The 23783-nt window shown below is 33.6% G+C and overlaps 2 protein-coding genes across 3 annotated transcripts; both read right to left on the bottom strand.

Annotated features, from left to right (window-relative positions):
• Positions 1 to 958: 958 nt before the first annotated feature.
• On the bottom strand, positions 959 to 13329 carry LOC138329477 (tyrosine-protein phosphatase 10D-like). 2 transcript variants are annotated; one of them, XM_069276505.1, is made up of 14 exons: positions 13170 to 13329; positions 12482 to 12602; positions 11789 to 11856; positions 11322 to 11424; positions 10090 to 10194; positions 9706 to 9787; positions 9194 to 9284; positions 8657 to 8733; positions 7998 to 8132; positions 7309 to 7434; positions 5423 to 5574; positions 4683 to 4821; positions 4214 to 4313; positions 959 to 3512 (listed from the first exon to the last, which is right to left on the bottom strand). In XM_069276505.1, exons 1-14 carry the CDS (start codon positions 13216 to 13218, stop codon positions 3493 to 3495), a joined length of 1368 nt encoding a protein of 455 aa, XP_069132606.1. In that variant the 5' UTR covers positions 13219 to 13329; the 3' UTR covers positions 959 to 3492. The 2 variants fall into 2 exon arrangements, with proteins under 2 accessions (XP_069132606.1, XP_069132613.1); XM_069276512.1 differs by lacking the exon at positions 5423 to 5574 and adding an exon at positions 6723 to 6874.
• Positions 13330 to 13625: 296 nt separating this feature from the next.
• LOC138327454 (tyrosine-protein phosphatase Lar-like) lies at positions 13626 to 23456 on the bottom strand. Its single transcript, XM_069273590.1, has 9 exons — positions 23403 to 23456; positions 22161 to 22485; positions 17579 to 17737; positions 17316 to 17447; positions 16876 to 17030; positions 16276 to 16347; positions 15961 to 16027; positions 14049 to 14225; positions 13626 to 13630 (listed from the first exon to the last, which is right to left on the bottom strand). Exons 1-9 carry the CDS (start codon positions 23454 to 23456, stop codon positions 13626 to 13628), a joined length of 1146 nt encoding a protein of 381 aa, XP_069129691.1.
• Positions 23457 to 23783: the final 327 nt, after the last annotated feature.

The raw sequence follows: 23783 nt of genomic DNA on the forward strand, positions 1-23783 counted from the left end.
GGTCATGCTTTTGGAACAATTGTCAAGTAACTGGTTCATTGGCTGAAACCACCATGTCAGAGGTCATGCTTTTGGTGCAATTGCCAAGTAACTCGTCCATTGGCTGAAATCACTATATCAGGGGTTTATGTTTTATGAACAATTGTCTAGTAACTCGTCCATTGGCTGAAAACACCATGTCAGAGGTCATGTTTTTGGAACAATTGTCAAGTAACGCGTCCATTGGCTGAAAACACCATGTCACAGGTTATCGTTTTGGAACAATTGTCAAGTAACTCGTCCATGGGCTGAAACCTCCATGTCAGAGTTCATTATCCTGCATAGGGTGAATGATAACTGATCCGTCCATTGGCCGAAACACACGGTCAGATGACTTGTAGCTAAGGACAATCACGCTTCGGGTACAAAGAATACCATGCACTCTTCTATTTTCGTTTGTAAAATTATATTGAAGGTCATCTATCTAGACATACATCTGTTTATATGTGTAATATGTGAAATTGGATTATATCTGTATGTTGAAATATTTAATAATGAAAATAACTGCGTCATCATAGATTTACTGGAATATACACAATAAGGTAATTAACGCAAACAGTATTACCTACAAATACTACAGAGCTAACGACAAGAAAGCTAATCGATATGGGTTTTTTTCCCTGTAAGAAATCGACAATGTACGAATCTTTTTCTTTCGAATACATATGAAAGAGAAAATCACAAGAAAATTTTCTCCTAACGAAATTAAACTATTCAGTAACTGATTGTTGACTGGGGTTGGTTGATTGGTGGATTAGATTAACGTCTCATCAACAGTCAAGGTCATATAAGGACGGGTCACTGCAGTATGTTTGTGTTGTGCCTAATTGTAATAGTGATAGCTTTGTTGGCTGGGGTGCTTTAGGGTGTTAATACAATCAAATAACATAAATAACACAAGAATAACATAAAACAAACATGAAATATATCATAATTTAATTAGAAAATGATAACTGCATTATTACAAAAATATACAATTTCTGGTTAATGGAATGTACACAATAATGCTTCAGCACCTATGAACATGTTAAAATATATTTGTGACCCAGAAAATATTGTAAATAATAACACACGAATCCTATTAACCGTTAAGAAGCATGGATTTCAATTATCTCAATGAAATGTAATGATATTCTCTGATTTATCTTGAATTAATTAACTAAAGGTCTAGGCAGAATTAAATTTATAGTTGCAAACTAAGTTACGTGATGAAAAATGAAAAAAAGAATTTCTTGTTTGTATAATTTTATCGCAAAGTAGAAAAAAATAACACGAATTTAAAGCTAAAATGAAAATACAAAACATAAAGCATGAACAAATAATAGGCAAAAAACAATAATGCTATATTAAAATTACATAAAATGTTTTAGACAGGATTTCTGATGTATCAATTATTCTTTGACAATATACAACAATGCATGACGGAAGTGAACATATTTGTAACTAAGGTTTGATTGTTTGGGGAAAAAACCCAACTTAACCCATTGAATTGTTCAAATATGGTATATATTGTATAGAATATGTAGCACCATATCTTATGAAAATATAAAAAAGCATTTCCATATGCGATTTTCTCTTTAATTTGATGAGACAGATTGTCACATTATCAATGTTGTCCGACACTTATTTTTCGCAAAAATATGCCAATTAAAACCTAGGTAGAAACATAATGTCAATATGTCAATGTAGAAAACCGGAGTTTAGTGTACAGTGAACCGACTAAGCTAAAAAATCTCTATTATAAATCACAGAAATATTGAACATTATACACCATACATTTTAACTCTGATCACAGTGATATTGTGCCACTAAATCGGAACCATTGACAAAACGTTTCTAAACTAAAATTATTGCGACTAGATTTGTTAATTAACAGTAAAATATCTGCCAGCAGATAATTAACAATTACGACATTAGATGTCACACGAGATAATGATGCATTGAACAACGATACAGACATAGACATGTGATTTATGGAAATCTTTAAAAATGACAAAAACATGTGCTCAATATATCATTGTTCCTTTTTATGTAATTGCACACAGAAAAGGGATGTAGCAGATATTGTATCGGTAGACGGTGTTTGGTAATTTTTGATATTGTTTCGCCCGTCATTTGTGTCGGTGAAATATTTTTCTATCTATTATTATCTGATAAAAACTCTATAAGTTAAATTTCGCAAGCTGACTTTGGCGGTATCCTGAATTCAGGAAGTCTAAAAATACATCCTCACGACTCCATGAATTAATATCTAACGGATACCTCAAACTATACACGAAATATCACCTCGCGAAATTAACAGTTCTACGTATTCTGGCAAGAGAAAGGCAAAACTAACTAACAATATAGCATAATTCACCCAACGTTATATATTTATATTTTGGCAAGGCAATGGTAAAATATAATGTATTAATTTAAAGTTTTTGTTACCACAACATCAGCCCCCTCTAATAAGTAAAGCTTCACATGTACGTATGAATTCGTACGCTGTGAAACAGACATACGGCACAAGGTGGTGATGTATGGACTAAGAAACACTATTTTGTATGACTCAGCAGCAACCGCCACGGAGATTAACGGTTTCACGAAATTATGCAGAGACATCTTGATTCATTATAAAGAGGAATGTATTAGGTCTTTTTGTTTGTAACACAACAAGGGAGGTAAGCGCGTCAGATTTACATAGGAACGTGACAGAGGGAGTAAAAACAAATGGGAACTCCGAATATATTAACATAATACATATACAACTGTACGTATAGACAACAAATCACTGTGATATATTCACTAGTCGTATAGCCGACATCTTAAACAGCATATTTACAACCAAATTATATTCTTCACATAGCGGCATGACACTGGCTATAGTGACAACCGATGGATTGAAAATTTAACGGACACAAGACACTTTCTGTTAGTCCGAATTATCCTGCCGTTTTAAGAGTTATACAGGCCGAGGTATATGTAAATGGGACAATATGATAAAGTCGACAAAACAGCAGAATAATTAGGACTACATCAGTATTGATACATTGGACTAACCGAAGTTTGTACAAGTATCGGACGAATTAAACAATGAAATACACACAATAAAAATAAATATACAATCACAAAGCACATTAGTTTCATTAATGATAATCAACATGCAAGTAAGCACCATTTTATGTAAAAGTTACATACAAAATCAATTAGGAATATTTCTAAGTGACATTTTCATGACTAGTACACGGTTGCTCAAATCAAATATGAATTAGAAGTATATAATAGAATGTTGACATGTTTCTGACATATAATTATAATGTGCATCACCATATAATGACTTGACGTAAGTACTCTTGTTCTGTTCTCGCTTTGTCATTATCGTGTAGAAACAGCCTCATCATTATCATTTGATGTTTGTCGACAATCATCGTGAATGTTCACATCTAAATTATTACTGTTAGTCAACATCTATCACGTATTCTGGTAGATAGCTGAAACAAGAAAATCTCAGAAATAAGCACAACTTCCTTTCTTTATATTTCTTTTAATATAAAATAAAATATACACAATCGAGATTTTCTGAACCTTATTTCCTACAAAACTTTTCACATCCTTTTCTCATCCTTTTCACATCCTTTTCTCATCCATATCATCTTTTTTGTTAGATCTACTTTAAAACACGTCTGCTTAACCTCCAGTAATTGTTAACTCTGGTCCATAACATCACTGATGGACGAAAGAGATGTAAGGTGCATCTTAAGTTTTAATATTTTTTTTGTAATATCCTTTATATGATGCATTATCTATAATCGGGTCAGGTCATAGCCAAATAAAACGTCATATTTGTAGTTAAAGTATCATTTACAAGCCTAAAATAGATTTTCCCCTTGTTTTATCATTTTAAAGGCCATTCAAGACTCACAAATTTAACACGTTTTATTTTGAATGATCTACAATAATAATAAACCCCGGGTCGGAACATTGTGGTATATTCTGAAAAAGGGAAACGCCGAATAAGAGGGTTTACAATACTCGAAACAAGTACAAATAGTCTGGGACAAGAGGGGTAACGTATGCTGAACATAGGGTGTTCCGACAGAAACTAGATTAAAATCGAACGAATCTTAAAATTTAAGTGATTGTATTTGAAGAAAATTAAAAAAAAAACATCAATAATGTCAATCATACTTACGCTCGTCGCTTTCCTCCTCCTCTTCCTCGTCCTCTTCATCCTCGTCATTTCCTGACGTCAGGAAGTCCTTAATACACTCATGTATAAATATGTATTGGTCCTGTAACACAAAAAATGGCGAACATCATCCGTGCCCTCTAACCTTAACATCAGAAACATTTTGCCGATTAGTATATATTTTGTTGAGAGAAACAGTTAAGATTACCAAGAGTGTAACGTTATGTTTATCCCAATACTTTAGTTTTAGAATACAGGCATGTACACTTTCATCTTATTGCCTGTATAAGAAACGAAAGTTTCGAGTCCGCGGAGAAAAATGCTTCTACAAGGTCAACTGTGACCTTGACCTTGTAACTATTATTTATAATTATGTCGTATGACATGATAGGATAGGTTATGTTAAGTGACATATATATGTCATATCTCAGTATAATAAAACATGTACGTGTTATAGCCAACACAATTATACCTCTGTTTGCACCATGTTAGGCCGTTCATTACGCATGCCCAACACCATATTGAATATGTCCACTTCCTGTTTACCAGCGTTCAGCCTCTGTATCAGGTGGTCTACAGCTATATAAGTTCCCGTTCTCCCTACACCAGCGCTACCACGATAGGAGGTAAATATTAATGTTAAATACTGTCAAATTAACTTGAACATCTATCTTAACGTTTCAGAGATATAACGCGTCAGCATATCATCGTTACTAAGATGGAAATTTTAAAGAAATGATTTAAAAAACAATATACACCTTTATGTTTCGGTATATATAACGCTCCAATATATCATTTTAATTAAATGAAAAATATTAAACTTGATCAATTCTATTCTCAATACATAAGGAACTCTACGTTTTTGGTTGATTCTCCTATTACAGAAACTATTATCACAATCGACAATAACGACAATATTTAATACATTATGGGATAAAAACAAATATTTCAGCCAATCAAAAATGTTTGTAACAACGAAAGTTGAAATATTGTGTAGAATTATTATCAGATATAACAAAGGAAGTTTTTATACTTTATTATTTGACATTGTTTTCTTATCGAACAAACTTCTCAAATAAAAATTTATTATGCTTTTACATGATAATTACTTTATTCCATTTCGTGACTACAAGAAAACAATCTAAATAACCTCACACGTTAATATATTTTGACACAGTTTATATGAGAGGGAGAGCCTCGGAAAGACATTACCTGCAGTGGACAACTATTGGGCCACGCAGAGCAGGATTTTTGTGTTTACGACACGACTCCACAAATTTGAGCATGCTGTTGGAAGTGGTTGGAGTCCCCATGTCAGGCCATGCTAGGTACAGCAGGTGTTTTACCCGTCTCTCGATGTCTCCCTGTTCAGGGTAAAGCTGACTACATAAGGTTTATAAAGAAAGGCATGCATACATATACCATTATGCTGGCAGTTTCCACTAGTCTGCCATCAGAAAGATAGACATCTTTTGCTTCAAGATAAAGAAATTCGTTATTCTGCCCACATTCCATGCAATACACTATGAAATTACAGTAGAAGCTATAAACCATGCTATTGAGGAAGATTCTAGGAATATGACATGCCCTCGACTATGGATCACTATTCTCTCACTAGATGGTCACCTGTCTATTGCGCTGGCAATACCATCATAACGTACAGAGTAGCATTTGTTTCCACGATACCATAACCACCCTCTTACGTGTCCCGAGACCAGTAACAACTCACATCTACAGAAGTATTTTCATGGTTTCTACCAGAAATTAATGCTATACATCATCAGAGTACACAGGTCACTGGAACAACTCTCCGCTTACGACCCAGTACCTTGCAATCGTATTGAACACTATTGTCAAGCGAAGATGCACTACGATAGGCCTATGATGTATGTATATACTCTTTGCTGGGAAGTTGAACTTATTGGTCCTATCCATCTGTAACGGGATTGGACTGGGTCGACCATCGTTGACCAGGTAGCTCAGCGGTAGAGCATTCGGCTAGTGTTTGGAGGTCATGGGTTCGAATCCCGGTCTGGTCACTACATTTTCTACTCTCCTATTACACTATTTGCGCCCAACTAAAGTACCCACGGTGGTGGTATAAGGGTCTCGTATGTCTTCGAGGGCGAACACTTTGGAAAAGGAGGGAGGAGTGAAGCGGGACTGGACTGGAGCGCTTAGCAGTAGAGCATTCGGCTAGTGTTCGGAGATCCCGGGTTCAAATCCGGTCTGGCCGCTACATTTTCTCCTTTCCTGTTCCATATCAATACATTGTCTGTCGTTCAGTCAAGATATAAAATCTATGAATGTATTTTACAGTACATGTGTTACTTCTGTTTTTAAGTCACTATATATATTAACTAGATATTTTTTGTTTTCTGTACGACCACTCCGTCCACTATATTAGAGGAATGGCAGGAGAGTTTGCATGCGGGTCCACCAGAAAATAGCATGCATTTAGATTATTATTGTATAGTATTGGGGATATAGTAATCTCTTCTGGACCAACTACCTGCAGTGGACAACTATGGGCCCGGGGTTTTGGTGGGGCATGAAGAGTCGCACGTCCTGTACGAAGTTTAGGAGGAGCCACGTGGTATCAGGGCAGCCCATATCAGGCCATTTCAGGAAATGTACCTGCTTCATCTTCTTCTTCCTGTTATTCTGCATAATCGGTATACCATTTATGTTTAATTACGCTATATTTTCGCTCGAAGGTATTGATTAATTTTAATGATAATGATAAGAATAACCCAAATTCAAGCTCAATAGTGATGAAACTAGCACAAACATAAACAAAGCAAAGATTTACATGTATATGGAGACCTGTACCTTTACCCTAGTAATGTAACCAGGCCTCGGGATAAGATGAATCATTTACATCGACGATCCATACCGTACATGTTTGTGACTAATTCATTCCTTCATTTCACACAATCTTAAATGGTATTCTGTCTAAATAAGTTTTGATTTGTTTTGGTTATTTAATATTTACAAAGCTGTGTAATCAAATTTCTAGTAGAAATAGCCAGAAGGTAATTACAGTCTTAGACTGATCGGATGTTGTCCAATGACGTAATGATGACGCACATACTTACCAGCTGCATACTGATGACGCGGATGACGTAGTCCGGTAGAGTGGACTCGGAGTCTATCCGGACGATAAGGTCACCGAAGAAGACAGGTTCGGACACTTCCTCAGGCCAGTACTGGTCACATTTTCTCTATCAATATAATCAAATGATACATTTTATTGTGTTTATATCCAATGTAAGGAATAATTCAGTACTCTTAGCCTTCGTTACATACGTCTGTTACAAGTAAATGTTGGTGTTATTTTTATTTACAATTATCATGGTTTTTCAAAGGTGAATGCAATATAGAATATGGGCACTATATCAACTGAGTTAAAATTCCTTTTATTTTTCTATAAAATGAGTTGTCATGACGATACTATGAAATTGTTATCTTCCTCTTTCTATCAACTGAGTTAACACGACGATATTGTACTTTAGATTACGCATTCTTCCTCTTTTTATCAACTATTTCATGTATCCTTCCTCTCTCTTTCAACTGTACATGTACCGTTTTCACGTACCCTTCCGCTCTCTAGTCTCTATCAACTGTAAGTGTACTGTTTTCACGTATCCGTCCTCTCTCTATCAACTGTAAGTGTACTGTTTTCACGTATCCGTCCTCTCTCTATCAACTGTAAGTGTACTGTTTTCACGTATCCATCCTCTCTCTATCCAGTTAACATACCGATACTAAACAATAAATTACGTACCCTTCCTCTCTCTACCAGCTGCGTTAACATGACGATGACACTGACATTCTGTTCCCAGATCATCCGCCAGAAGTCGTCCTTAGTACACACCAAAGGCCCTTGAGTGGCGATGTATTCTCGCTTGGAATTATGACCCTAAAGAAAAAGGCAAACATTAAAATGTTTCAGATAAATCGCATGTAAAATCAGTTTATTGAGCGATATTAAGATATTAAGTAATTGTCATGTACATGTTTATATCATTGTATGTACATTGTCACATTTCCAGAGCATTTCTAAATCGAAAAAAAGGAATTGACGTTGTTAAATCAACCTACTAAAATCAATAGTGAAAAGATAAAAATGGGGGAACGACAAGTTTGATCAATTCATCAGACCAAAATAACAGATTTATTGCTATTGGATTTATTATTTTCTTTCAGAGTCATGTAGTTAATCAGTATAAATTATACAACCTGCATAACATGCTTCTAATGTGACACATTAGTCTCATCCAATTAACAACTTTATTACTATATGATTTTTTCTTTTTGGGTCATGTGTTTAAACATTATATACTCTAAAATATAACGAATATTGCTTTTACATTTATATGTATCTAATGTTTAAAAATAAGTCTAATTGGTTGTTGTTTATTTACAAATTGATTTCAGACTTACAGGAATGTAATTGGCGTTAATATAGTCCGAACCTTCTTCCTCGTCTAGTGGTAGTAGTTTAACTCGACTGTGGTCATCTGTATATCAAACAATGGAGAATTTAGGATGCTCAAAAACTCTTATCCTTACAAACGTTACTGATGTTGAATTTGCTTATATACAAATACCATTTTAGCTAAAAGATGATGTATATGATGTATCTTCTCGATTATTATTTTGCCTAATTTGCTACGTGTTTAGAGAAGACGATGAAAAAAATGTACAGTTTGGCATTTCATGAAAATAACTTTTTGGAGAAACATCCCAAGAATGTTATTTCATGCCACGGTATAACTGAAACTATTTTTTCTAAATTAATTTGTTCACGTTTATAAACATATTTCATGAAAAATATATGCTGTGCAAGACAAAAAGTGAGAGTTATTTCCCCTTCCACACGTTTCTACTCCGATGGATCCTCACACATCAGACTACCTAACAAACTACTATGGGAGTTATTTCCCCTACATTACCAGACCATTCTGACGAACTACCTACATGCCAGTATATTTGTGTAGCGGTTTTTTATGCGAACGGCCTGTTCCTCAGCACTACGTGTCGGATGTGTCGGGCTAAGTTCCTTCAGTAACTGTAACACATAATATCATGAATAATACCAGTCATTCATACAATACACATATAACATTTCACTCCTTCAGTAGCTGTAACACATACGATTATCAATGATTCAGTAGCTGTAACACATACGATCATCAATAATGCCAGTCGCTCATACAATACACATATAACATTTCACTCCTTCAGCAGTTGTAACACATACGATCATCAATAATACAAGTCACAATAGGTGATAAGGAAAGGGAATCTGTTACACATGAATGTAATCATTTAACAGCATAAAAATGATTCAATAAACAAGAAACACACTCAGGTATCTGCTATTTACGTTTGAAACGGTGTTAGTCTGCCACACATAAAATGTAATTGTTTAGCATACTAAACTAGATGTGATATCAGTGAATGTTAATTTTAGTTATTACGATACATACTTTGACTTCTTCTGAAAACTTCATATTGCTGTCTCTGCTCAACAGATTGAACTTCTCACCAAACTCCGATACGTTGATATTTCTACAATAAAACATGTTTTTTACTAAAGGTTAAGAGTTAGACAGACAAGAACATTTCGTAAATTCATTATTTCAAGAATTGTAGGTCTCCTCTTAAACCGCTTAATTACTTTTGTGACTTTTGTGCACATTGTATCATGAAATTCAAATCACTGACGAATAAAATGTACAAACATGAGAAACACCACAGGACATGTAAACAATATTTAAGAAGTATTTTTAACATTTTGTCCCGAAAAAATAAACTTCATAGTCGTAATACCTTTCATCATTTAAATTAACAAATAAAGTAAGACCACAAACCTTGGTTTTTGTCGGATAACCATTTCAGTAGATTCCCCTCGGAATCCAGGATTACTTTTCCCAGTAATTTCGGAAAATCCTTCTTCTTTATCTTTCTTGAAACATCTGTTTAACCGTCAAAGGTGAGCAAACAAAAATGTGGTGATTAGAATTGTGATATAGAAGGATGAATACATAATGAAACAAAACGTTTTAAGCTATCGCGATATTACATATCCATACAGACTACAGGCTGTTAATAAAGAACGTCATAATAATAAAAAAATACACCGGTGTACATGTGAGTCATCTTTGAGATAATTCAATCTCATTAAAATACTGCTCACTATTTCACTTCCTTCTGTAGAGGATCTTAAAACATCCCATTAGGGATCACGTTCTGGTGACCTTTCAAATTGACCAATTAAATACTATTATTAGTAGCTGCCTCTATCTAGACGGTTAGTTTTATTGAACGAAATAGTTTACAGAGCTGTCTTGATAAGTTCCGTGTATGTAACGTATTTCAAACAAATTGGAGATATGCATACTTATTTTAGTCAACAAGGAGGATTATTTCCAAAGAATTAACACAAGAATGCCTGTTGTCTGATGAATAGACCCACCATCTAGTGACCATGTGAAAGTAAGTGACAGTTTTGAAAGTTGAACTATAAAATCTTGTTTTTCATAAATGATATGCAACAAGATACAGCATCAATCTGGTGATTCCTCTCTTAAATGATAAATATGACCTTGCGTGATCACATGTAATTGATTAAACCTTAAACCTCAAACGGTAAAAATGAAACTTTGGCATAGCAATTATTAGTATTATTTTACTTTTTCCATTTTGTCATCCACTAAAACTACGGTAGATCTTATAACATAAAACTATATTTTCAATATAATATTGAAGAACATTTACATTTTGCCACAGAGACTCCCATTACTCTAATGATTATCTTGACCTGCATTATGAGCCAATAAATGCAGCCTAGACTTGGTGTAGTATTATCTACATAAATGGATGCGAGTCTTGTTTACTTGTTTGTTAGTCCGCGCGGGAAAATTGACATTGTAGTTGAATAAACCAGTTTGGTTATGAAACTATAATTTTTTTAAGTGTCTGTATTATCAATAGGAAACTGAAAAGCTATTGAAAAACAGGGAGTTTTTGTTGTCTTTTCAAATCTGTTACATGGACTGAAACTACGGTCATTTTCAGACTTATAATAGAAACAGTGACTTACAACATGGAGCGCCTCCTCAGTATAAACATTACTACCAGGAATATAACAACAGCTAGTAGAGCTCCTATCACCCCTCCAACGATGGATGGCGTCAAATTGGGTTCTGTCAAAAAAAAAAAATAACGAAAAAAAACTAGGCATGTTTTCAAGTTTCTTCCCCCTTTAAAATTCATTAACGCGACGTAAATACGTACAATATGCAAATCTATAAAATTAGCGAGAAATTGTAACGTTCACCTTTGTTCAATAACAAGTACTTTTTAGTATATGGCTATATAATTCTATTCAAGTTTTAAGTATTACGCACGATCAATGAAATGCACACTTTTATCCCGGAATCAAATAACATAGGAGTTCTACGATAAAACATCTACAGACCACAGCTATCTTTCTGTAAAAAATACCCAAATACTTAGCATATTATCTCATATAAAATGTACAAACATGTTATTTTTGTTTACAAGCACCTGTTTTTATGGGATTACTCCACTCAGATTCCGAACATCCAGTATCTGTACACAGTGCAACTCTAACCCTGAAACATATGCGGTATTATAAAAAAGACAGACACAATATACCTCATCTTAATACTCGATACAATATAAATAACATTATTTACTGCATTGTTACAAGTTATTATTCTATTTTTTACAGGCTAAATATTTGTTGTGATATAAGTGGAAAGTATTTTTTCTTGCATTAAACGATCCAAGCATTATTTTCTCATACGTCTGATTAGACGATGACACTTATCCTTATGAATGAACACTGCTTTAGAGTATGCATAAAGTTTGGTACATAACTTATTTCAGGAATCGTACACAGAAAATAACAAACTGAAAAAGACAACGAGGACACCAGCAAATAATGGAAAACTCGCCCAAAATTGTAACAATTAACAAGAGATCCCAGAGGGATCTTATGATCTTGTGGCCCACCAAAGAATGATCTATGTCTGACAAACATATAACATATAAAATTTGAAACAGATCGCTTCCGAACTTTCTAAGAAATAGCAGTAACAAACTTCAACGATGAAATCCAACATGGCGGCCGGTTGGCCATCTTGTTTACGGAGCTTCATTATGTATTGATTTGTTATGCGTTATCGCGCAAAGAAAGCAACTTAATTCCGTTTAATAAGATATAAACTATCGTACTTGTAAAATTTGCCTGGCTGGACGTAACCATTACAGTCTCCACTACAATCTCCTCCTGCACCCACCGTGAACGCCACAGTCTTAACAGGCGTTGATCTTCTCCGCCTCTTTCTGTCTTGGTCTGTATATAAATAGATGCAACATATCATGAGATTTTAGAATTTATAAAACTAATCCATATGAAATAAATACAGGATCCCGTGAAACGTGATACAATCCTCTTCCAATCAAGGCCATATAAATGATCGCTTGGTTTGGTGGATATACCATCTGCCTTTCCTCTAGCAGGTCGAGATTCGATTTAACGGACATGAAAATGACATGCAAGAGTTATCTCGGTTTTGAGTCACAAAATTACCCCGCATGCGGTTATATCTGACCAATTGCAAAACATTTTTACAAGCTGAATATTTTTTCGCTGTTAATGAAAACAAACAGGTAATGCATGCATTATAGTAAATTTTGTCATATTGAAAGGCATTTTAACTTTGAAAATTGAAAATGAATAGATGATGATAACTGAAAGCCGTTACCTGGATAATATTTGAACTGTATAATGGTGAATTGTTTAGCGTCTTTTTTCCGAATTTACTTTTAATTTTGACTACATTTCATTGTGCTGACATTAAAACAATAGGCAGATTATATATGTGTATGCTGATATGATGACACTAGTGAGTGTATGTACCTGATCGACACGATGGTTGCCATGACCTCGACGCTATATATGGACTCATATTGTCCGCATCTTTGACAGCTGACCAGTCTTTGTAAGAATTCTTCAATCTGGTGTTGAAGTCATTTGTCGATCCTTTAAAAGGTGATTCAACTGCCAAAAAAATCTTAGGATTAGGAAGTATAAATATAGAAATAAAAACCCCAATGAAATAATATAAATATAACTAGATTGTCACCAGATTGTAGACTACTACTCCCCGCTGCACAATGTTAGTAATAAACTCATTAATACGGGACTCTTCTGTGAACCAAAATCTGTTCGCCGGACAAATTTGTGTTTACATACAGACAGACGGACGTGCGGAAGGACGGACGGGTAGACAAACCGATTTAAGTATACCTTCTTAACTTCGTTGCGGGAGTGTAACTATTTTAACACGTTAAGATTTTGGTCATATTGGAACTGTTAACCTACAAATAGAGTGGATTGAAAGCTTTATGGTTTCCAATTAAGTATTGGAAATATTTGAATTTTAGATTTGCGAAAACAGTCCCTTTTTCGATTTTGCAATACCAACCTCCGATATCTTTGAAGAACAAGGTTGGCAATGGAAAAGTAATTGAATTGCGTCCATTTCTTAACTTTCTTAAAGATATCTTTGATTTATGATATAACTTTAATTATATTTGTTTCTGAATTCGTATTTGAAAATTACACAATAACAATAAAACTTTATTATTACACTAGGGTTACATATTTAGTACAGTACTAATCTTGTATACTTATACTTTTATATGAGAGTGATTAGCTTATCATATCATATTGTAGGTGTCCATTTACACGTTATTGACAGGATACCAAATGACATGAAAATAAAGAAATATTCACCTGTATTAGCCACGTCTGCCTCGGACACAAACACATAACGGTTTGTAATTTCTCCATTCCTCGTGTCACAGACAAGACTCGCATTAAAATCGACACGGAACTGTTTCTCTGTGTCACTCACTGACGAGGCTGATCCAAGCAAGATCATCTGTTGGCTTTCGGCTACTACCAAGGGGGCTAAAAGGTAAGAACAAATATATTTAGATAAAACAGTATTTTTTCTAATCATTTTAGGGTTGAAAGTCTAGTTAATTTGATAATGTTACACAACCAGTGAAAAGTTTTATTTGTGACGTTTCTATGACATGTTCGATGTGTCCACTTTTATAACTTTGTGTACTTATAGTGGCCGTTTGTATAATGAAGTTTACAGTATAAACAACGTACCAGTTATCGAAACGTCACACATGCTTTTTACTGTAACAATATCATAATAAAAAGAAATATTTGCTTAATAAATCAATTTTCGCCGTTCCTTCAGCGCACAAAAGAGACGTTACAAAAGTGTATATATGTACTGTTTACAAAAGTGTATGTTCTGTTTATTTCTCAATGAGAGGACCTTTACCATCCCACCGTGTATAACGTGTTAGAAAACAAGATTATTATGATCCAATCCTACGACTGTTACACTATCGATATTTTCCTCTACCACAGGAATTGAAGATACCAATATCTGACAATAAAAACTGACTGGTAAATGTTCTCAAAATTAACTACTTAATACTGTAAAATATTAGATATGTATACAGTTATTTGTTTATATAGATTTCTAATTAACATTTATTTTCATCTTAAAGTTACATATACAGTAACAAACTGTCAATTAAACATTATTTTACTTGTACCTGTAACGCTTTACAGATGGACAGGTCTGTATTTATCTGTTGGATAATTAAATTTGGTGGACAAGTAAATTAGAATGTTACCATATTAAATGAAAGTATTTCGACCAATAACTTAAAAACTATATTTCAATAAATATCAGTTGATTGACTTGTAATGGCTGTAAAGACTTAGCTAAAGACTTGGCTATAACAGGTGTATCCGTGTGTATATTGCAGAGTCACCCTCAGGCCCTTAATGGGGACCAGGTGAGACATGCACGTGCAGGGTCATGTAGGGTCAAAGTGACAATCTCAACCAGTACTTTCGCTCGCCTCTCATACTTCTCAACAACCACTTACATAAACATGTATTTGCATGTACAGAACAAAACTTGAAACATAGGCTCTGTGAGCTCAAAATGATACACGACGCGTGTTTAAACAACTATTTACAATAAAATGGCACGATAGAAAATAAAATAACTGTGATATCAGCCACTTTAGTTGAAATATACTTTTAAAGACCCAAGGACCAATGCAGTATTTATAGTACCCATGTGATTGGGACTATCTTACCTTCAAGGATTATTAGATAACTGCATCTTGAAAGAAACACTTTATTGTGCTATCTTAAAAAATGGATCACCTAAGTTGAATATCATTCTACCTAGAATCTCTCCTCAGCAAAATGAAAAAAACCCAACAAAATCCCTGACAAGAAAACAGCAGCGCGAGGAAGTCACTCGTACAATCGATAAACATATGATAAAATATAGTCATGAGTTTCAACCACGAGCGACGCAACGTTTAACTATGTTAACATGGTATATGTACGCTATGACTGTTAACCATGCGCACGATTATCAAAACTTACCAAGAAGACAGAGTTGGAAATAACTATTAAATTTCACTATAAGGAATGGGGCCTGTTTATAATATCAATGACAATAATTTAAGACCTCTTAGATGACAGTGTCATGGTAAAGTAAACAACTCATGATTTTTTTTTTCAATATGGCACTTGAGTTATGATGACTGCCACAAGATCTATACACAAGTCGTTTTATTTTCCCACCCTTGCTTACCTCCAGCAGGAATGTCTTCACTCGTCGAATTTGTTTTTCCTTTACCAGGTTTTGTTGAGGCCCAGACCTGACACGAAAGATGAGGTGACATACATGTATGTATTGATACTGTTTACATCTATAAGCTAAGATTGTATCACAAATTATATTATGTAGATGGATCAATCATAAACATTTAATTGTTTAATTACATGTAGACTGTAACATATATGAGTTGCATTAACTTCAGAACATATCTATCAAAACACGTTATTACTTATGTCTGGTACTCAAACCCATTTTACGTGTAACAACATGGACATTATTTTTACTTACAGTGAAGGTATACTTCTTTTGTGGTTCGACGGAGATTTGAAGCCATGAACACGTTCGGCTGGTCCGATGATTCTAAACCAGAAAATTAGTTGATTTGTTAGTATACCACCTTGTTTTAGTAGTTATAGATCTGACACTGACAAACTTTTATATTTTATCTTACGATGATGACTAACACAGAAGTGTATTGAATGTATTGAAGTTTGATTATGGCGGGGCATCTCAATCGATATTATCACAATAGAATATAAAGAAATATGAAGATACCACTCCAATTGTTGAAAGCTAACGATGTTAGTTAACTGCGCTATGTCACTTCATTGACATAGTCTCTGAGAACAAAGTGATATGAATATCACATAATATAAATTCGGGTGTCGTGTTACTGTAGGTTGAGATATTTTACGGTTATGTTTTACACGCCCAAACTTTTCTTGTAACTGTCATACTTCTAGAACCCCTATACAATTTGTGGAACAAAACGATTTATAAAGGTAACAAAATTAAAATAATGCTATATATCTTGCTTTAAATTTACATATCGGTATATATTTTCATGCTCAACTTAACTGTATAGTATCATATTACTTTATGACTGACCTGGGTACCTCCGGGATATCCCCATACCAATGTGTAATTAGTGATGATACCGTTCTTGTCTCTCTCGGTAGGTGGGTTACACGTCACATTGACTGTTCGAGGCTTGGTGACGTCAGTCTCAACACTTACCCAGAAACCAGTCACTTGTCCAGGCGCTGATGGCATAAATATTTATTTAGGGTAGAATAAATATTGTGTATAAAACTTAATGGAGAACAATATGGTTATGAAGTATAATAAGAAACTCCTCACTTACATCTCCATCCCATTATATGATGTATTTCTTATTAAACATTGTTATAATTATATTTATTCCTGGTTTTGACAGCAATTAGAAATTCTGATTTTATTTCAAGTATGGTCATTACCAATCCTTTCTACATATTCTATAACTGACTTTGTCAAGTATGTGATGTCGGTGTCTTCTTCATTTTACTTACCGGCCTCTTGTGTTCTGACAGTCTTATTGTCTGTAGAGTAAGTAGATTCATTCTCTGTTGTTGCTTTGACGACTATCGTGTAAGGCCAGTATTCATCAAGATTTTCTATCTTACACTTTGTGCTCTCAAATCCTATGGATGGAATAAATGTATAAGAAAAGTAATCTGATGATATTCTTTTATCATGTTTGAAATTTGATATATGAGAATTAATCTATTTTATGAATCGTAACAATATATGTTCACATAAACGAGGAACCTACCGTTTGTAGTACAGGATGACGTATTTGTCTTTGTTATGGCATCTATTGCTGTAGCTGTGTAGGAGGTTGGTCCAGTTTTCAGGTCAGGCTTTATCCATTGGACAGTTATCCACGTTGAGTTCTTTACAGGTACACTGACACCTGACGGGGGATGTGGAACTGGAAAGAATGAGCATCGTCAGATAAGACGTTCATTTCAACGTATTGTAAAGCTTCACATGTGGAAACTGAAAAAGAAGGATTCTTTTATTTATATCCTTGTATTCCAGCTAGGATAGTTGATATTTATACTACTTTGTAGCAGTAATATCGCATACTAATGCAGATGTTTGATTAAATTAAACCATATCTATTTATTCATAAACTATGTTGTCTAAAATAATTTTGTATGTGTTCCATATCGAAACATTCTTGAATCCGATGTTTTTGAAATCATTCCCTTTCCTATATATAGTATAGTATATTTTTCAATAATGTGTGTAGAGTGTTGTTTGTTTCAAACAACATCTCTCATGATGAAATCAAAGAAAATTTTAAATTAAATTCCAATTGCGAATTTTGAAATTTATTTGCAGTAAATGATTTAAAGATAGCATGGTATAGACATTTACTGTCAGAGAAATACCCAATAAAAATATATGAGACAGGGTTTCGGGCTTCTTTATTGTCGAGAATGGAACAATGGGGTTTAGACAATAATGGACTATATATCTAGAACTGCTTTATTGGCTTCGATCGCTTTATTTGAATGTAGAAAAGTACGAAATTGATCAGGAAACACATTGTTTGTCAAAACCAGATTTCGAAAAAAATATATCAGATGTACGGAAAGATATTTTGAAATTCAACGTCAAGGTGTGGCCAAATTAATGATATAAGAGGAACATAATGGATACAACCTTTCATAAACACCAGAGCAATGCGTTCTGTTCTATTTTGTTCAATTCTGTTTATTTACTTATACAGATGATATGAAGAGAATTTGAACATTTGCCATCTGTTGACTTGACGTTTGACTTTAAACATATTTTCATTGTCATAAAAGGACAAATGGATTAGGCACAAGTTCTTTCAACCTAAGAAGCCTTCTCCAATCAACATGAAATATTAACAGGTGATGATATTCATACAATAGGTGTAAATAATAACTGAATTAATCAGAGTATATAATAACAAGATATACTATATATTATAAAATTATGTACATGTAATGTTCAAAATCTTCTGCTGGACTTTATAAATGATTGAAGTTCAAATATACGACAATTTTCTTCCAAAGCCAAGTTTTCATTTCCGTAAAGTAATAAATTTAAATTTACTTGTATATGTAGATCATTTAAAACTTGAAGCATATCTGTACGGGCAGCAGCATAATTTTGACATTCAAAAAAGAAATGATTAGCATTTTCACAAGTGTAGCCACAATTTATACAAATAGAATTTGATGCCAAATTTACACGGAAAAGGTCATCATTTAGAGAACTACACTGATGTCTTAATTTAGTATGTATCATATTAAATTTTCTTTCTCCATAATTAAAATAACATAGTAGACTAGTAGAAATAGGTTGGGAAAGAGCTAGTTTAAAGGAAGAAAATGTAGGGATTTAACATTGGCATCTAAGTTGTTCCAGCTTCTGAAAGTAGTGGGATAGAAAGATTTTGTTGTAGTAGATAGTCAGTAATTTGGAATTGGGAAATTTTCACTGTTTCTTAAAGTATAAGGATTATTATAGCCAACTGTAGGAGGTAATAAGTTTGATAGATAACTTGGAGATATTATTGTTTATCTTATAAAGTAATTGTAGTTTTCGTTTAGCTCTTCTGTCCGAAAGGGGTTCCAAATTTGTTTCAAAATATAATGATTCATTTCTAGTATAACCCGGTAATAATTCTGGCTGATTCACGCTGAGCACGCTCTTATTTATCTGAATCAGCCTGAGTGCATCCGCCCCAAACTTGCATATTCAAGAACAGGTAAAATAAAAGACTTATAAATTCTTAAAAGAGAATCACGCTTTAACATATATTTGATTTTCCTCAAGATATTAATTTTTTTCATAACTGATTTATAAATTTCATTGATGTGATCAGACCATTTAGCATTTGAATTAAAAATGACTCCAAGATGTCTATGAAAACTACTAAAATCTAATAAAGTTCCATCAAAAATTAAATCCAAATTTTCGTCAATGTCATCAATATTTGATATACAAAATTACCTCAGTTTTATTAGGATTAAAAGAAACAATCCACGTTTTTGCCCATCGATTTAATTTATCTAAATCCCTATTTAAAACTGTTTCTATTTCACGACATGAGGATGATGACTTTATAAGGGTAGTGTCATCAGCGAATAAACGTGCTGTTGATTGAAGTTCATCGGCTAAATCATTTATATAAATAAGGAAAAGAAGAGGTAAAAGAATTGTACCTTGAGGGACACCTGCTCCTATCATACCAATATCAGAAGAAGAATTGTTAATAAATAATTTTTGATGTCTTTCACTTAAGTAATTTTCTATCCAGGACAATAGGTTACCCGAAATACCATATGATTTTAATTTAATTATAAGACCTTTGTGCCAGACTCTGTCAAAGGCTTTAGAAATGTCACAGAATATCATACAAGTATGTTTCTTTTCTTCTAGATTGAGACAAATGTTATGGTATATTTCAATTAATTGGTATACTGTTGAATGACCATGCATAAATTCGGCTTGAAACTGGTAAAATAAATTATTTTCAAAAAAATAATTATGCAAATGCTTAAATATTACCCTTTCAAACACTTTCCCAACAGTAGAAAGAAGAGAAATGGGACGATAGTTTGATATAGAATGTCTATTTCCTTTTTTAAATAGAGGCATAACTTTAGCCATTTTCCATACATTTGAAAATATACAGGTAGATAGCGAAAAATTAAAAAGAACCTCAAGAGGTTTACAAACTGTATTACCGTGTATTTAAGCATATGGTGACTTATACCATCTTCACCTGAAGCTTTTCCAAGCTTTAAATTAATTAGAACAGTTAATTATTCAAAACACTATTAGTTTTCAACCGTAACATAAGGCACTTCACTGTTGTTATCATCAATATTAGTAATACTACAGAAATATTTATTTGTTAATAGATTTGCCTTGTCTTTATCATCTCTTTACAAGTTTCCAATAATTTTTCGGATCTCGTGAATAATCATAATCAATAAGATCACCTATATTGTCATTAAATGATGACTTTGCAAATTTTTTCTTGTTATTAACTTTATTCCTCTGTTTTTTTTTAAAAATTAGATATGTCCCTTTGATGTTTGGAATTTATGGCAATTTTTCTCAATCTATCACGAAATCTCATATTTTTCCTCAAATCAGAATTCATCCATTGCTTATCTTTTCGCCTAACAGTGACATCTTTATTCGGTATGCATACATTAGCAAAATCAAGGAAGACTTTGGTAAATTGTACACTAGCAGAATCAACTGATTCGCAATTTGAAAAAAGAGTATTCCAATTATGTTAATTCTATATGCTTTATAGAAAGAAATATTTTTATGACAGTAAAGGTGATAACAACATAAAATATAAGACCATAATAGTCATGTTCTGTTGAGCTAAAGGATGATGAATCAACGATAAACAATAATGTGATACTGGTAATGAGGATGTTTGGACACAGAGATGGGGACGTGGAAAAGTGTAGTATTCTGAATTAGGAACTAGAGATTCAGAGGGGGTGATGGGTGGCAGTGTGATTGTTAATTAGGATTAAGATACGAAACAAAATAGAATTGTTATTTTGTACAGTGTAATGCATGTAAAATTGAATAAAAATAAGTAATTAACACACGGGATAAATGAATTACCGAGTGGTATATATATGTAATTTTATTTCATTACGTATGATATTTTATCGTGAACGCTAATTGTATTTCGATTATATAACTATAATTCAATTTTGCTTGAAACAAGCATTTTCATTTTTTAACAATTTATTTATCAACCCATGAAGGAAAACTGGCGTCGCCATTTGTAACGTCACTTCAGATTGGCTGAGATAATGGCGTAATAATTTCAAAGATAAAAAAAATTCAAAATGAATTTTGAAGGGATTATCTTTGGTTAATGAACTATAAGGATTGATTTGAATGTCTCTTTATGTTATGGAGATATAATATAACAAGAGACAGAGAGGGCCTATATCGCTCACCTGGTTTGTAATTCCAAGTTATGTTCTGAATACAGGATCATTGTTTCTTTTCTGAAGGAATTTAAAGATTTACCTCTAATTTCCCTATTTGGCTCCACTCTTTCTGCTCCAAGGGGTCAGACCCAAAATGTACACAACTTTTGTTCCCCTACTACAGACGACGTTTCTGACCAAAGGTTACAATCAATGCAGAACTCTATGAGTAGTAGCAATTTAAATTTAAAGGATTTATGTCTATTTCCTCTAATGGGTCCGTCCCTCCTGCCACTGGGGAATCAGAGCCAAACTTTTTACAAACTCTCTTCCCCCAATTTTATTTCTGGCCAAATTTGGTTACAACCCATGCAGAACTATATGACTAGTGATACTTACTGTCCTGGTCTGTCCGCTGTTGTACGGGAACACTCCAGTTACCGGGCCCTATAATGGTGTAACCCCTTACCCTGATGCTGTAGTTCCAGTAGGGGTAGAGGTTATCTATGGAGCAGACAGTTCTATCAGTAGTGTGAGTACAGTTGGTGTACTGTGTTATGACGTCACCGGTACTCAGTCCACCACTACAAATCTGTTCCTGATACACATACCGCACTTCGTACCGTACTATTGGTCCTGTACTTGGTTTCGGTTCATTAAAGGAAATGCTGATTGTTGTTGAGGTTGTGCTATTCTTGATGACATTCTTAATCCTGGTGAGGTTCTAAAACATTTAAAAAGGAACATTGTTGGACGAAAAAAATATTGCTATATGTGCGAGGTCAATTTGAATTATTTTAGGCACTCGATGTATAGACGCCAATTATATTGATTCCTAAGAATATAGGCTCATGTGATCATAATTCATCTCATTAGATGTGTTTATTATTGTCTCTATTATTGATTTATGAGGGTGTGCCATTAAACTAAATGTAAAAACCAAAGGAAAGGTAGTGATATAGACCAATGATATTAGACGCGTGTGCACAGGTCTAGAAAAGATACTGATATTGATATCCACTATTCAATTTGACAGATGTACTTACATCTTTTCATTTAGTTCAGAATGCAACAAATTTACCAGTCTTGATGCAGTACCAACCTGATTGACTTGTGGTGGACGCAGGTATGCCTTTCGATATTCATATTGTATTTTCGTCATTCATACTGCACCTCTTTTTTTTCCATATGGTATCACCGTCCTTCACTTTGTAACGTTCATTATTTTAGCGGTATAATGTAGTCTACAAATCTATTACACGGAGTTTACTTTTAGACTAGATTATATCGTAAGAATAGTGAAAGATACAATATGAACGATAATGACAAAATATGAACGACAATGATACCATATAAGTAAAAGATATAGAATATGAATAATGAATTCGAAGACAAAATAAATATGGAAAGGTAAATCATAAATTACTCGAATATTGGCATGGAGATTAGTAACTCTATGAATATTAAAAAAAATGTATTGAGGAAAAAATGACATAAATTACTCTCATATTTGCAAGACTAATAAAAGGTTAGATGGTCTGTCGAGTAGATAAATAAATCAGGGATATCGCACTCAGATCGACTAGATGAGAAATGTGTGACTTAACCACTACGCTACTCGACGACATATATTTTACTTACCTTGATAGCAAACGATGACGGTGATGGGTATCTACATAAAACATAATCAGACATACGAAATATACAAAACCAGTAGAATCAGGCCAAGATATATATGTTACATGATATGTAGATGCAGAGAAGAACGACTGCATGTCTAAACATGTATCCATCTAAATTTAAATTTAAATATTTGAGAAAAAAAATGTTGATAAATATTAATAATAAGTTGAAGTTTATATATAGAAATCTTTTTAAAACAGTAAATTGGTTGAACACCTATAAGTTCCATCATTGTAGCGGTATATCAATCAATGGAAATAATATAGTATACACCAAAGCCTTAAATCAGACTGTAATAGCAATACACAAATAGGAGTGTGATACGTTTCGTTATGGTGA

Source organism: Argopecten irradians, chromosome 1 (assembly GCF_041381155.1).
Source record: "Argopecten irradians isolate NY chromosome 1, Ai_NY, whole genome shotgun sequence".
Taxonomy (NCBI): Eukaryota; Metazoa; Mollusca; class Bivalvia; order Pectinida; family Pectinidae; genus Argopecten; species Argopecten irradians.

Excerpts from the sequence above, each read along its gene's own strand:
- LOC138327454 (XM_069273590.1), bottom strand. The coding sequence starts at position 23,456 with ATGTCTGATTATGTTTTATGTAGATACCCATCACCGTCATCGTTTGCT. Across the intron at positions 22,486-23,402 it reads CGTCATCGTTTGCTATCAAG|AACCTCACCAGGATTAAGAA; the intron begins GTAAGTAAAATA and ends TAAATGTTTTAG. Across the intron at positions 16,028-16,275 it reads AAAAGAAGTATACCTTCACT|GTCTGGGCCTCAACAAAACC; the intron begins GTAAGTAAAAAT and ends CTTTCGTGTCAG.
- LOC138329477 (XM_069276505.1), bottom strand. The coding sequence starts at position 13,218 with ATGAGTCCATATATAGCGTCGAGGTCATGGCAACCATCGTGTCGATCA. Across the intron at positions 12,603-13,169 it reads GCAACCATCGTGTCGATCAG|ACCAAGACAGAAAGAGGCGG; the intron begins GTACATACACTC and ends ATTTATATACAG. Across the intron at positions 8,133-8,656 it reads TTAACGCCAATTACATTCCT|GGTCATAATTCCAAGCGAGA; the intron begins GTAAGTCTGAAA and ends CTTTTTCTTTAG.